This window comes from Rhynchophorus ferrugineus, unplaced genomic scaffold (genome assembly GCF_030347505.1).
Source record: "Rhynchophorus ferrugineus isolate W39M unplaced genomic scaffold, kcgeb_rfMv2 rfM1, whole genome shotgun sequence".
Taxonomy (NCBI): Eukaryota; Metazoa; Arthropoda; class Insecta; order Coleoptera; family Curculionidae; genus Rhynchophorus; species Rhynchophorus ferrugineus.
Window position 1 is genome coordinate 63,564,597 of NW_027472580.1, and position 15,710 is coordinate 63,580,306.

Consider the following 15,710-nt stretch of genomic DNA (forward strand, 5'->3'; position numbering starts at 1 on the left):
TCTGAAATAAATCTATATAGATATAGTCTAAGATTAACTCCAGATATCCCACCCCTATCTTTCGTTAAAATTAAAATGTATACCAAGTATAATCTAATAATTTGATACTTGACTGATGTAAACATATCCACATTGTGAATACGAATATATTAGAAATGTTCAAGAAAATTCTGAGTAATAAATAAAACAGCATCAAGAAAATGAGATATTTATTTGGATTTATTGCAATGATAAATACATAGTTATTCAATGAGGCAGAGTATTTTTGGAAGATTTACAATTATCCGCAAAATATTTTGTTTATTATAATATATATTCAATTTACTGTAAATAATAGTTAGTATAATCAGAATCAACAGGTCTGAGTATCCTAAGTCCTTTAATATCATCTTGTTGGTTGAAAGTATCCCTGAAAAAAGCAGAATAAATATTATTCAAGTCTAATTTCCATTATATTTAATTGTGTAATATTTCTTGATTTTTGGAAGATACACATATTTCATATTTCGTTTTCAATTCTTTAATTAATGCTAATTGATCAAATATGCAATTATTATCCTTAATAGTGAATAGTGACTTAATGACGATACTAACATCTTGATCAACAGGAAATTGATGACATGATGGCTATATAACTGAGAATGGCGTTTATTTACGAAATTGTTTACTAACTCTCTATATTTTGTTTGGTATGCAGTCTTCATGATTACTTTCATTACCAAGGAATATAATGATGTATTGACAAATATTGAAAGTATTGAAATCTAGTATTGACAAGCGGTAGTTCAAAAATAAAAGATCGTTAATATAAGAAATGGATATGTTTATGGTAACTTAAATGATTAGATTGAGGCACGGGTATGTGATGAATTATATAAGACTCAAAGGAAGAAAAAACTCGATTGTTAAGACAAAATATGTATCTTCACATTAATCTTGTAATGTCTTCTATGCAGATCCACCATTCTATTAATTCCAATGTAATATTTGATAATTCAGTGTACAGTATGGTTTGGGGAAATCTGCCTTATCAGAGTAGAATCACAAAGCCTCACAAATTTTTGCAGATATTCTGGATAAAGAAGTAAGATGTTTAAAGATGATCAAACTTTTCACCAGATCTAACAGTATTGTTATATTAATAATACATCAATTTTGAAGATACATTATATGCGAAATATGCAGATATCAACAGCAACTTATGGATTCATCTATATTAGTATATAATGGATTATTTAAATTAAAGCAGAATAGTATATGTATATTTGATAAATATTTTTAAAATAAAGCTTTTATAAAACAGAAACAGTAACTAAACAGAAATGGTAAAAATCAATTGCTTCGAGAATACACTTACTGATAGCGATTGTTTCTTTGGTTATCCAGTCTTTCGACTTGGATTCTAGTAATCTGGTTAGCATCGGTTAAATCTCTTGATGCGTCAAGGCTATTGTCATTTTCATTCGAAGCGCTGCAAATCAAATATCATTATTATTTTATGGCAACACTTGAAGAAATCATTTTACCTGTATACAGGAGTTTCCCATGATTTTGCTGACTTCTTTCCTAAGCATCCTCCGGCCATTAAGAGACAGCTTCTTCCAAATCGTCCTCCCAATACCAAAGAGCTAGTTTGGCGCTCTTGTGTAAGCAAGTAAGTAATAATATTTGTGAAAGACTTTTTTTAATCTTTAAAACAATGTAAATATAAAATTATTTTAATATAAATTGTGCTTCAATAAATCAAGTTCAATATTTGATAATACCTTCCAAGTGTAAAAAATCTAAACAATAAAAAAAATACGTATTTTGAATTCGAATGCCTGAAGTAACTTATGAACGGATATCAATTAATATTTATTACATTTATATTATATAGGTTAAAAGTAAATATGTAATAAATTATTAAATAAAATGTGGATGTTTGTGTACATAATAATGAAATAAAATGATCAGTGTTTGTATAGATAATTTATTTAAATATAGTCACTTTCAAATGAGAAGATTTTAAGGAATTACATGACCAAAAATACTATTAATTTAGGTGATTAGTGATTTTTAACAGTTATTTGATCGAAATTTTATTTCTTTTTTATTAAACCACCGCCACCAATTCCGTCAATAGCTCTTGCGCTTAAAAGACCACCTCCGCCAATTCCATCAATTGATCTTGAAGCCAATAAACCACCTCCACCAATGCCATCAATTGCTCTTGAGATTAAAAGCCCACCGCCACCAATACCGTCAATTGCTCTTGAAGCTAAAAGACCGCCTCCACCAATACCGTCAATTGCTCTTGAAGCTAACAGGCCTCCTCCACCAATACCGTCAATTGCTCTTGAAGCCAAAAGTCCACCTCCACCAATACCGTCAATTGCTCTTGAAGCCAAAAGTCCACCTCCACCAATACCGTCAATTGCTCTTGAAGCCAAAAGTCCGCCTCCACCAATACCGTCAATTGCTCTTGAAGCTAAAAGTCCGCCTCCGCCAATACCGTCAACTGCTCTTGAAGCTAACAGGCCACCTCCACCAATACCGTCGATTGCTCTAGAAGCTAAAAGTCCACCTCCGCCAATACCGTCAATTGCTCTTGAAGCTAGAAGTCCACCCCCACCAATACCATCAATGGCTCGCGCAGTTAACAAACCACCACCACCAATTCCATCAATAGCTCTTGAAGCTAATAACCCACCACCGCCAATGCCGTCCATTGCTCGCGCTGTTAATAAACCACCTCCTCCAATACCATCAATACCTCGTGCAGTTAAAAGTCCACCTCCACCGATGTTGTCAATTGCTCGGGAAGCCAATAGTCCACCTCTAATACCATTTATGGCTCTAGACGATAAGAGACCTCCACCAATAGAATCAATACCTCTGGAAGATAGAAAGCCTCCACCTATACCATCAAGTGAACGAGAAGCCAAGATTCCCCCTCCTCCAATGTTATCAATGCTCCTTGATGAAAGTATACCACCGCCTCCAATACTATCGAGACCTCTGGAAGCTAGTAAACCACCCCCTATAGCATCAATAGATCTAGCCTCGAGAATGCCACCTCCATCAATAGGATCAATCGATCGACTGGACAATATTCCTCCTCCTCCAATGTTATCTATGCTTCGCTCATCAGTGAAATGAAACGTATTCTCCCCGTTATCTGAAAATTATTGAAATATTTCTGTTGAAAATAATGTACATAGATCATTATTTGGACATCACTAGTGTGGATAGACGGCACGGCGTATGACAGGACACCATCACAACGAATGTTTCAGCTAGGGAGACAGTAAATAGTCATTAATAAATACGAAAAATCAAAGTAATTAAGCTATTTAAAAAGGTCATAGAGTAAATATATCTTTAAAATGATTATTTCATTTTATTTGTGCTGTATTAAAAAATATATTTATATTTTTTACATAAACGCTGAAATTGTAGCAATGTAAATGCTAAACAAGATACCTCCTGGGGATAGATTCTTACCATAGATATTTGATGGATGATTTAAAAATTCTATACCTCTCGAATATTTTATATATTACTCTATATGCATATAAAAACAAACGTAAAAGTACAAAAAGAGCTTTAAAAAAATTATTGTTCAATTTTGTCGAATATGCCCTGTTACCTTCTACTAGAATATTATTTTAAATAGCACTAAAATATTGCATAAATTTGCGATGCGTCTTTTAAGTGTTGAGTGAAACATAAAAGTGTAATTTTGTAAACACAGACATATGTGATATATAACAAAACAACACTCGTATTTTCCTCGAGTAAGAATCTAATGATGTACGTTTTTTACGAGTTGGAATTTTTCAAAGTGAAAGCTTCCAAACATTTTCACACATTATCATTTTACTGCCTAGAGCCTACTAAAAATTCAAATTTTCTACTAATACAAAAATAATTTATAAGTATAGACATATTTCAATATTTATATTTACGAAAATTTGCTTTCATATTGTATTTAAAAGTTATAAAAATGTGTATTATAAAAACGGTTATTTTTAATCAATTAAGTATTACTTTTTCAGTAAAAATAATAAATATGATGTGTTTGTACTCAATTACTCGTGTATGAAACATATATTTTAATTATGTATAGGTATATAAAAAGAAGATTAGATATATATTGGATATGATTTTTTTATCTTTAATTACATTATTGAGATTGGTTTCAAGAGTGAGGCAACAAATGCAAACATTTATAATGCACGTTTAGTCGACAAATATACAAACTGAAAATTAATGATGGATTAATTTGATTTATTATACTTACTTGGGCTTTTGAGGTTGAAATTGTCTAGGTTCTTGAATTTATACTGATAGGTCTGTAACAACGAAAAAACGGTCGTTAGAATTACGTATATTTATTTATTTACCGAAACTGACATCAATTGCATATTTATTTTAATGAACTAAAGTTTCTGACGCGGTATTATCACTATTGTTAAAATAAAATTAATTTGAAATATCGGTATACCAAATGATACAATCAATTTTATTAATATTGATTTTTGTTACAATACCAAGAATGAATGAAAAGTATCGGTTGAATTGACGTATATATATTGTGAAATTATTTTTCTTAACATAGTTAAAACTTAAATTACAACGAAGTTATTACATAAAAACTGCAAATCAATTAGCAACTAGTCACTTAGATATTTTTTACTATAATGGATATCTATAGTCCTTCAAATAAAACAGCTAATATACGTCATACATGACGTCTAATATACTGCCAAATGCGTTTTACTAGTTAGCATTACTCTAGTTTAAAAAAGACCGAATGCAGTTTATAAAATTTAATTTGTGTTGGTACTGGTCGACTCTGTTGTCAAATGTCTACAAAATTCTTCAAAACATTGGTGATCATAATTAGAGATTACAAACTGACAAAAGTTGTAAACCAAAATTTAAATTTGCATTAAATTGAATCATTACGACGTGCTGATGTCATAAATCTTGAAGTCGTTTATTGGCTGTTTTATTGGAGAGACTATATAACATTAAATCGTCATAGAATCAAATAATATATCTTAAAATATTAATTGATTCAATATCACTTGGTTTTAGAGTTAATTTAACTAAATGGTTGTTAGATTATTACAAAAAATTGCAAATCTTCAGTATAATTAACGTTAGAAAAAAGATCCAGATTATTATCTTTCATATTTTGTGTTTCTTTCAACACTTTTACAAAAGACGTGAAAGACAGTTCAACAACGAATTAACTGTAAAAGAGCTAACGCTCAAACGAGCAGAGAAAATAGTTAGTTTTAACAATTTGGAAGTATAAAATATTGTAAAAACCTGTCTTCATGTGTTTTTGATTTATTGAAAACGATGAATGAAATGTCAATACTATTCATTTATTTTGTTTTTCCATATACTGCTGAAAATACAGAATCCAATTGCAATGATAATTATTTTTCAGATTGCGTAGAAATGACCAGACCGGGCGTTGGAGGTTTTTCAACTCGATTAACGTTCTAGATTTTCATTACTAATCAAACAAACTTCCTCGCTAGTCCCGGGACGAATAGAAGGATATTATTTCAAATGCTTTTAAACCAGTATTGTTGGACAAATACATAGTTAATTTTCCATTTTGACGTAGCGATGAAAATGAGCGCATAAGCAGTATACATTTCTGATATAATAAACTAGTAGAAATACAGATAACTCATATTTTATTGAAAAATATGAGCGTAATTTGTATTCTTCTGGAAGTTTATTCCATATTCAGTAATGATGCATTATATTTTGGGATTGCGAATTGCGAAAGGCAGATTTTTTCATTCTATAGAGAAATTGCACTGTCGTATTATTTAAGCTCTAGAAAAATTAAATAAATTTGGGTTAATTTATGATACTTGATGAAAAAAATATTTTTCAATTGTTATTTTAAATTAGATGTTACGTTAGTCTTATATACGTAAATTTCTGGATACAAATTTGTCGGCTTGTTAACGCAGCGGTTATGGTCACAAAATGGACCTAGTGCTGCGATAGTCGATGAGTCGAATCCCGCAAAGCATGGATGTACTTTATATTTGTGATTGTAATTATAAATGTCTCTAGGTAACAATGTAAAATCCGACAAGGAATAACCATCCCAGTCAAGCCAGTAACCTGGCGTGATAAGAGGGGATGTCATTTGGAATGGTCTCTAAGTTGTTCCTTTGTCACTGGACAAGTTCTCACTAGTCCCAAGATGAATAGAAGGATATTATTTTAAATGTTTTTAAACTGGTATTATTGAACAAGTGCTTAGTTAATTTTAGAATTTAACGTTGCAATGAAAATGAGTTTTAAGTAAAAAGAGTACAAATACAAATAACTGATATTTCTTCTGCTATAACGTGTCCACTAACTAGTCTAACATATAAATAATATATCAAATTAAAGAAAGAACTATGATATATCTCCTTATAAGCAATATATGTTACGTTACTTAAAGTTATATCTCTATAGTTAGATTTCACTTGAAACATATACCATTGTTCAATACAAGCGACATATGTTTTTAATTTCGAAGATATAAAATTATAGGGAGGAGTTTTACTTTTTCTCTTAAATTCTATAATCAGCATTTAGGCTTTCTAAAACGCCTAAACGGCTAATTTAATATTTTTATATAATTTAACTATCAATAACTAATGGTATATAGTATTATTAAAAGATCGCAAAAAGAATTGACAAAATTAAGAAAGAACTACCTACCACATATGAGAAGCAAATACATATTTTTCTTGATGACTTTTATGATATAAACATTTTAATTAAAGTTTAAATTGCTTGTCAACGATATTCATTAAATCTGATTCGTTGGACTATTACTAACTCTCCTGAAAAATCATAAAATGTTTTTTTTTAATTCAGAAAAATTTAGATTCAGAACATTTGTTTATAACTTTTAAGAAGTTGCGTTTTAGAGTTTGTAATTCACATTAGAGCGGATACAAAGCTTAATTAATCTATTTTGCATTAATGAATTAATTGCGCTTTTATTTAAGTATATATAGTCTAATAAATTATATTGAAACCCATAATTACCAGGAACAACATGTTTTAATTCTAACGTTAATAATCAACTGCAATACTCATGAATGTCAAAATCTAAAGTTTATATGTATTTAAAATATCCTAGGATAAATAAATTAACTTTGGAAGCCTCTTTTAACTTTAATACAACAACAAGACTATCTATTCATATATAGTTCTATTTTATTAACTGTTACTTTCTTAATAATGTTAAAAACTGTTAATAGGTTTAAGACGTTCATTTCAAATTTCAATTCTTAACGTTAAACAACTTACATGTATTTCCCAATTTTCTACAATATACAATATTTCTGTTGAATTTTTTTCTTCAAGGTCTGTTATTGTAATTTAATTTTTAAACCCACAAGGAAATATATTTCATTTTACTTACGTCAAATTAGTGTGAAGCAAAAATCCATAATGCCTCGTAATTGGAGGAAAGTTAAAATAAAACTTAATGAAGAGAAATAATTTGATTTAAAGACTATTAAATGTAAATATGGACAACATTTTTATGGAATATTAATAATTTCTTGTAGGTATGTATCTATTATTAGTTATTCTATAAATTATATGGCTCTCTTGGAAATTTAATCATATATTAATGGTAGCAAACCTTTCAAACTTGTTGCTATTTTGCTGTCGCTCTTGAAAATTAACCCCCTGTATAAAAATTCTTAATATGACGTGATTCCCCGCCTTTCAAATATTCATAGGTATTTTTTGGCTCTTTTTCCGAATCTATGTTTCTTTCTAAGTGTTTAACGCACTTTGGCAACAGATTTCTTCAAAATAAACAACAAAAATAATTAATGTCGAAAATGTAATGAGTGTTCTATGATTAGCGCCTGTATACATTGTATAATTCAATAGTACTACATGGAAAACTATTAGTTTATTTTATGTTATTTTTACCAATATATTCGCTGGTCAAAGTATATGTCATCATCTAATAGTAAACCATTCTGCACGCATATTTTCGACTATCTCATTTAGGTAACTAAATATATTTGTTTCTTATTTATATATCAATCCACTTTGCAACGTATATATTTTCCCCTAATTCATTTTATTAAAATAACGTAAATGTATTTAGTAGTATTTTATATAATTAACATTGCCAAATAAGTATGTAAATATCCGTAATAATATGTTGTCAAGAAAATATATACATTTTAAATAACAGATTACTTTAAATAACGGTGCCATAGACAAAATGGCCGTTAAATATCCATTGAGTAAATATACGAGAATGAGATATTTATAAACCCAATTTCAAAATAAAAACTCAAAAACCCAATCGTCTTGAAACACCTGTTACAAAACTAATTCATTACAAATGAAATTTATATGTAACGAATTAAATATGTATTACATCAAATAGCAGTAAGATCGAAATATTTTGTCATTGTTAAAGTAATTATTGGTTACCAGCAATTGATATATTTAATTAGATAATAATTAAATTACCGGGTAACTAAATAATTGGATGTATATTGGGTTTTAAACTGTAACAATCCCATATCAAAATATACTTGTTTATAGTCAAATTTATCCTAAAGTTATTCCTCCGGCGATGTCTATGTAGAACTTAAAAGAAAAACATTAAATATCGATAGAATGGGAATATACTTTTCGACTTTACTCTCTTTGTTATTTTACTGCAATATGTATTTTACTTTAAAGGATTTTATAAGTTTCCATTTTTATAACATCTGACAGGATTCGTAATATATCCATACATTTTCCTTGATTAAATTTGCGGATACTTTTCCAATACTTGCATTATGCTAAGTTTTTTAGTTCACATACTTTATATAACACAAAAATAACATATAATATTGTAAATGATGCATATATCAATAAATATTAGCATTTACAAAATTAAAATTATTGTTGTTAATCAGTTAGAACTACCGTTGTGTCTTCAGATGTGAAAGTATTTAAATAATAAATCAAATTCATTATAATAATTTTTATAATTACTTATCTGGAAAGGGTTCAGAAAAACAGACCTTTCGGGGTACAAAACTTAATGGAATTTTTGTTCCAACATTAGGATAATAACCACCATTTCTTGGGTCAGTTCTTTGTTATTATTATTTATTATTCTTATCCATTAATATTCCAATGTAATTTATTGTGAGTTGAGGTAAGCCAGAAACATCTAGAAAATTATGATATAGTTCAATACCAGAGATGTCCTCTTAATACAGCTAAAATATTTTGCCTTCAGATGATAATCCAAATTTATTATAATTTCTACAATTATCAAAAGGGTTTCCCCAAAAATATACCCTGAGAGGTACTATAAGTAATTGCCATTTAATTTCAATAATTTTGGATCATACTGAAAGATATTTTTTAGAAATATTTGGTTATGTTATATTAATAATTATGTTTCCTAAATAAGTATCTTTTAGACACAATATTAATACATTTTAATAAATGAATAACTAAAATAACGCTTTAAACAGTTTATACAGTTAACATTTGCCTTTTTCAACGTACAATAAATGTTGCTACAGCGGTTGGTATAATATTTGTTGTTCTTTTATTTAAATATATTCGACAGCATAATATACAAATACAATTTAGAATTAAGTTTAATATTAAACTAAAAAAGTTCATTACATTTTATATTTTTTTGGTCCAAAAGAGGAAAGAAAACTTGTTGTAATATACAAAAAGATATCGCAAGTTAGCTAATATAGTATTAATTAAACAACCTAATACAAAATATTTCATTGGAAGGAGTTTCTTGTCATTGTAGAATTAAATATATTGATAGAGATATAGAACAAAATGTATTATAATATTTTTATATGAAGTGAAATTTACTGTAGATGACGCTATTGTTAATAGATTCGTGTATAAATATAAAGTATAACTTTATATTAAATCAACATATTTAAAACCTTTGGTTTTGGTTAGTTAGAGATTACCAATAAGATGGTCTTCAGGAATATTGTTATTTAAACAGAATATAAGACAATTTGATGTTATATCTTACTAAAACATAAGTTTAAGATATTGGAAACAAAGCAAATATTTTCATTGTAATGTCATGAAAATATTAAATTATTGCCCAAGAATGTACTTAAATATTAAGTTATACATTTAAACTTTGGGATTCAAACCGAACAAATATCAACGAAATCTACGAGACTTTCTCAAGAGATTTCTAAGATAAACACTGCATTCAATCCATATTCGTTTATTTCGCCCCAATACATAATGTAAATGTTAAAATTAACAATAGTCAACGTTATATTTCATTTTTTCGGTTAAATATTAGATAAACTTCCAAATTATTGACGTTTCTGTTCGCTTTTTAGACATTAATAATTATTAATATATATTACAGAGCCGTCAGCCATGCCAATATATTGGGGTACTAACAGGTAACTACTAAATTGATGTACCGTTTTTTAATATTAAATGTAAAAGACAACTGCATGAAAGATATAATTAACTATTTTAATAATATTAACATACTTATAGATGAATTAAATGAATACTCCTCAGAATATTAAAAATAAATTACCTGTAATGTTCTAGTAATATTTATAATCTCGACATTTTTCGTATATAATCACAGCTAATGTCAAACGAAAAACCCCAAAATTAATTTAAGCAGGAAAACCTTTTAAATGGTAATGGTACCTTTAAATATTAATTATATTAATATATATATTATTATAATTTTTAAAATTAATTCTGTTTTTTGTCGGTTGACCATGCCATGTAATATTGTAAAAATACTGCTTAATGATCCTCTCTGCATGGATGATTTTATTTCAAATAATGCGTTAATATTTGTTTGTTAATGTAAAGTGTAAATCATCCTGTCATTTTATTGAAAAATATGACCGCAATTTGTATTCTTCTCCATATTCAGTAATGATACATTATATTTTGAGATAAGTTGGGAAAGGCAGATTTTTTCATTCTATCGAGTAATTGCACTGTCGTACTATTTAAAAAATAGGAAAATTAAATAAATTTGAGTAAAATTGAGTTAACTATCATAAAGATAGTTGGTGAACTAATTTATTTTTCAATTGTTATTTTAAATTAGATGTTAGGTTAGTCTTATATACGTAAAATTCTGGATATAAATTTGTCGGCTTGGTAGCGCAGCGGGTAAGGCGACAAAATGGTCCTAGTGCTGCGATAGTCGATCCCGCAAATTATGGATGTACTTTATGTTTGTGATTGTAATTGTAAATATCTTTATAGGCAACTGTGGAAAATTTGAAAAGGAATAACCATTTCAGTCGCGCCCGTAACCAGGCTGGATAAGACCGGATTTCTTCTGAGATGGTCTCTAATTTGGTTCAGAGTATACGTTTTAACTGGTCCAGAAAAATCCTCGCTCGTAAAAAGTGGTGTTTTGTTTCCTATTTCTTCATTAGAGCCGTGCCTCTAGAGCTACCTGTAAATTTTTTTTTAAAGACTGGAAGTAAATATTGCATGTTGGGGAAAAGAGAGAACACACAGAACAGGCTTATCAGAAAATATCATAATTATTAGGCATTATAGTGGTCAGTGATTGTCAAGGGAGTGAAAAATTAATTAGTTCATATGTTATTTACAAAAAAATTTCTATTTGCATGTTATAAATGAAAAACCTTAAAAACAATAAATCTAATTGAAAAAATAAAGTTAACCATTCATTATAATGCATGGAACATCGTAAAATCACATGGAATTGTTCGAATGCTGAAAATAAAATATATAAAACAATTTATGCTAATTTTTGTCGAATATTTTAATAAAATATTTTTTACATTTATTCGGTTATTTGAAATTGATGAATGTTTCAGCCATTGTTTGTATAAACATTATAGGATATTAACAGTTAAGGATTAATAAGTAAATTATCACATTTACAAATATGTACATATTACTTAAAATACAATATATGCCTGGTAAATAATCCGCAAATTGAAAATTAATATCAGAAAAGTCTACTACCCTTTAGAAAGCCTATCTTTCCTTCAAATACAACTCATTTTATGTTGTTAAAAAAATTGATAAGTCAGCATTTTTCTCCAATGGCATCCAGTAGTGAATGTCGTTATTCCTACGCTTTATTTGGAATAAAAATGAAAGGGACACAGCCTTTTATTTTATTAGGAAATTGCTCTATCGGATATTTGATCAACATAAATATAAGATTTCAGCGTGAGTCATTATTTTTCAATTTCCTGTTGATCACATGTCTATCAGAATCCTCTTTAAATTTAAGCTTAAAACATAACATTGTAAATAATAATTAGACTTATTTCTTCATTAATAAAATAAATATAACTAAAAGAGCCAAAACAAACAGGAATTAATTCGACAAATAATATATGGACGGAATAAGTGTATCAGCTGATTAGTAATTTAAATAGTTGATTTAAATTAACATAAACAAACAAATATTTTCTAAGTAGTCCACTCTCAAAATATAGTCAATAGATTAATTATTAATATTAATATTAGATATTAATATTGTCTATTGTATCTATCCTAAAACCCTTAATCACTTTCATTTCGGTTGAGTGTGAAGTGTGAATTTTCCACTGGGTGATAAATACTTTAGTAATTTAATTGCAAAAAATAAAAGTAATTTGGACTTTTCGTACTAAATTAATTTCAAGTCCTATCTATAAAAATACTTGTTCAATGAAACCACACTGAAACGCCTTTGAAAAATAACCATCCATAGAATATTTTAGATATAAAGGTATAGTTATTCGTTTATTCAGTTAAAAGTTATTGCGTTTTCGAATTAGAGACTTTAGATTGAGTTCTCAGAATGGTGCTGATTTCCATCGCTAGTTGTCATGGCACATTTTAGTGTTTGATGCATCATCATTATTGCATCAACCTGTTCCATATGACTGCCATTTGTTCCCGTCTCGACTAAAACTTCCTTAATTATGTAAATCTGGCTTCGAAAGAGGATTAGAAAAATAACTCGGCTCAATTTTTCAGTCAGATATCTCAGAATATGTACAGTGAGGAGTGTGAATCAGAAAAGAGACATATGGCCATCGAGCAAAACAGCACCTATATATTGACTAGTGTTTACAATTTAATTAACAAGATAGACAAGTTAATACTTCACACACATATTAGACACTATGTATTTGACAGTATGGATTTATTTATGAAAATCTATACGAAGAAAATAGGATCAGTGTTTAGTTTGTGTAACTTAATAGTTAAAAAACATTGGGGTCGAAATAACGCGAACAGAACCATAATACCAATTTTAGAATGAAATAAGGTAATTTCAAACATATGGTAAAATAGAAAAAAAAAATAAATTAATTTCATAAAAAAACATTTATAAAACAACAAAATCTCTAATCGAAAAAACAGCAATCATTGAAAAAGTCACCCTCGCCGTTATTAACTATTTTAATAAGATTTATAACAGATAATTATATATAAAAATATTTTCCAAATTCAAAACATTTTCCGCATAATTCCAAAGTTAACCCATCAGAAATTGTCAAATTGTCCTTCTGAAAACTAATATTCTATATAGTTTATTTCGATAAGTTGTATATTTTTGGAAATAATACTGTAATATTTTAAATAAGTTAAAACATAGCAAGATACTAGAATAGATAATGGATTTGTTCAAAAACTACTGATATTTTGGTTGGTCTTGACATCTTATTAAATTTTACTTTAAACGTAAACTAACTTTATGCATTTATAATACGTTAATACATGATATGTACAGTTTCGCCAAAGTTTTGTTCGATGTTCTCTTCTGTGCATACTGATGCTAATGTTATGAGGGTGAAAAATGTATATTTCCTACAAAACAAATAAACAAAATAATTATTATACATTTATATACTTAATTTTTTTTTGGATTTTTTATCTTAAATTACAATTTAGTAAAAAAATCCATTCAAGTGGAATTTAGATTGGAAAGCTTCAGTTTAAGTAATATGCAGTACAATTTCTAAGGGTTTTTTATATGATATTTTACTCTAGCAAAGTGTTTTGTTTTATAAGTGTCTGTAATACTTTTTTTTATAAAAGCGATAAACATGCAGATGGGTACATTTATACTGCTTGTTTTATGAAGTGTTACTTGAGGGTATTCTGTAAAATAACGCGCCACATTTTATGTCTTTTTATGTCAAAATAATGTATTCTATATAGTCTTAATATATTTGGTAAATAGTAATCAGATATAGAATAGTTATTAATTAGTTATTGCAGTGATCAATTAATATTATATAATATGATAAAAATTAAGTTGAATTTTATATCCCTACAAATGTATTTAATAAAACTACAATTTTAAGTAATAAGTAATAGTATAAAGTAATAGCATAAGTTATGAATCCTGAAAACTACATTTTGATCAACCCTATATGCAACTTTTTTTTTGCAGAAGAGACGCTATCAAAAGGGACAATCTTTTCAATAGTGTTCAATAAGAGCGTCTTTATATAATAAAAACTTTATTTGAGTGGACCTTTTCACTAATATCTGCTACAAAAATCTCTAGAAAGCTATAATAGTTTATTGGAGATTTCAATCATTGATATCAATTATTGATTGATTGTTCGAAACTAAAACTAAATATAATACTAAAAATTGGTAAGTTACGAATTACGGAAGAGATTGTTATCTTAATATTATATCTTAATATTAATTAATTAATCATTAATAATTAATAAAATTGTAGACCGCCATATTTTGATTTAAATGTAACCAAAAAACAAATTGTTAGAAATTATATACAGAGTATAAAATACATATTTTAAATCAAACAAATATGTACATTGAATATGAATAATGCAACTTAACAGATTTAGTTTATTAAGATATAAACGAATCTATGTTTTTTATATGGGATTGTAATTTTTTTGGCCTGTTTTTTATATGAAAATTTTAAAAGTTTAGTGTTATAATCATTTTTATTAAAATGGAATTAAAGTAAACAAACATTAATTCATATACATATAATCAAAAGTATAAAGTAACTAATATCATGTACTAAAATGAGTGAATTAATTGAACTTACTTCTTTAGTACCGGCTTGAACTAAGACCAAAACGACCAAGATTGTCAACACTATGCCGGTGTACCACATTTTGTCTGATAGAGAACACTTTCCAAAACTGAAGCTGAGGGTTGAATGTGATTCTATGGCGTTTCCAGGCATCTTTTATACGATGCCAGTATCAGGCGGCGACATCCAGAGGGGGCAGATGCGACGTCAGGTGGGCAGGCTACAGGTGGAGGGGGCCCTTGTAGAAAAAAGTCAACATGGACGCGCATCCTCTGGTTGTATCTTTGCTAACGCTGATAGCAGTTGGTAAAGGGAAACAATATATATTTTTCAGGTATATGCTTAAAGTATATTAATTATAATTTTAATATCTTAAATATACATTTTTAAAGTGTCAATATGACTTCAGAATTTAAAATAACCAAACAACTAAAAGGCAATATTTATTAATCATAGTAACATTTAGTAGAAAAATAAGGAAAAAAAATATTTTAAAATGCAAATAATTTATTATTTCTAGCTTAAAATATATTTGTTAAATATCTGTTTGCTATTTAAGATGAACTAAAAGATATATGGATCCAGTTTGACTAGATATATTATATTAATTAACACG

The 15,710-nt window shown here is 27.9% G+C and overlaps 1 protein-coding gene across 1 annotated transcript; it reads right to left on the minus strand.

The window, feature by feature from the left end:
* Window positions 1-1,956: 1,956 nt before the first annotated feature.
* Window positions 1,957-15,262, minus strand: LOC143199267 (uncharacterized). The gene is made up of 3 exons (XM_076409032.1): window positions 15,107-15,262; window positions 4,286-4,337; window positions 1,957-3,160 (listed from the first exon to the last, which is right to left on the minus strand). The coding sequence occupies exons 1-3, from the start codon at window positions 15,245-15,247 to the stop codon at window positions 2,082-2,084; spliced, it is 1,272 nt and encodes a 423-aa protein (XP_076265147.1). The 5' UTR covers window positions 15,248-15,262; the 3' UTR covers window positions 1,957-2,081.
* Window positions 15,263-15,710: the final 448 nt, after the last annotated feature.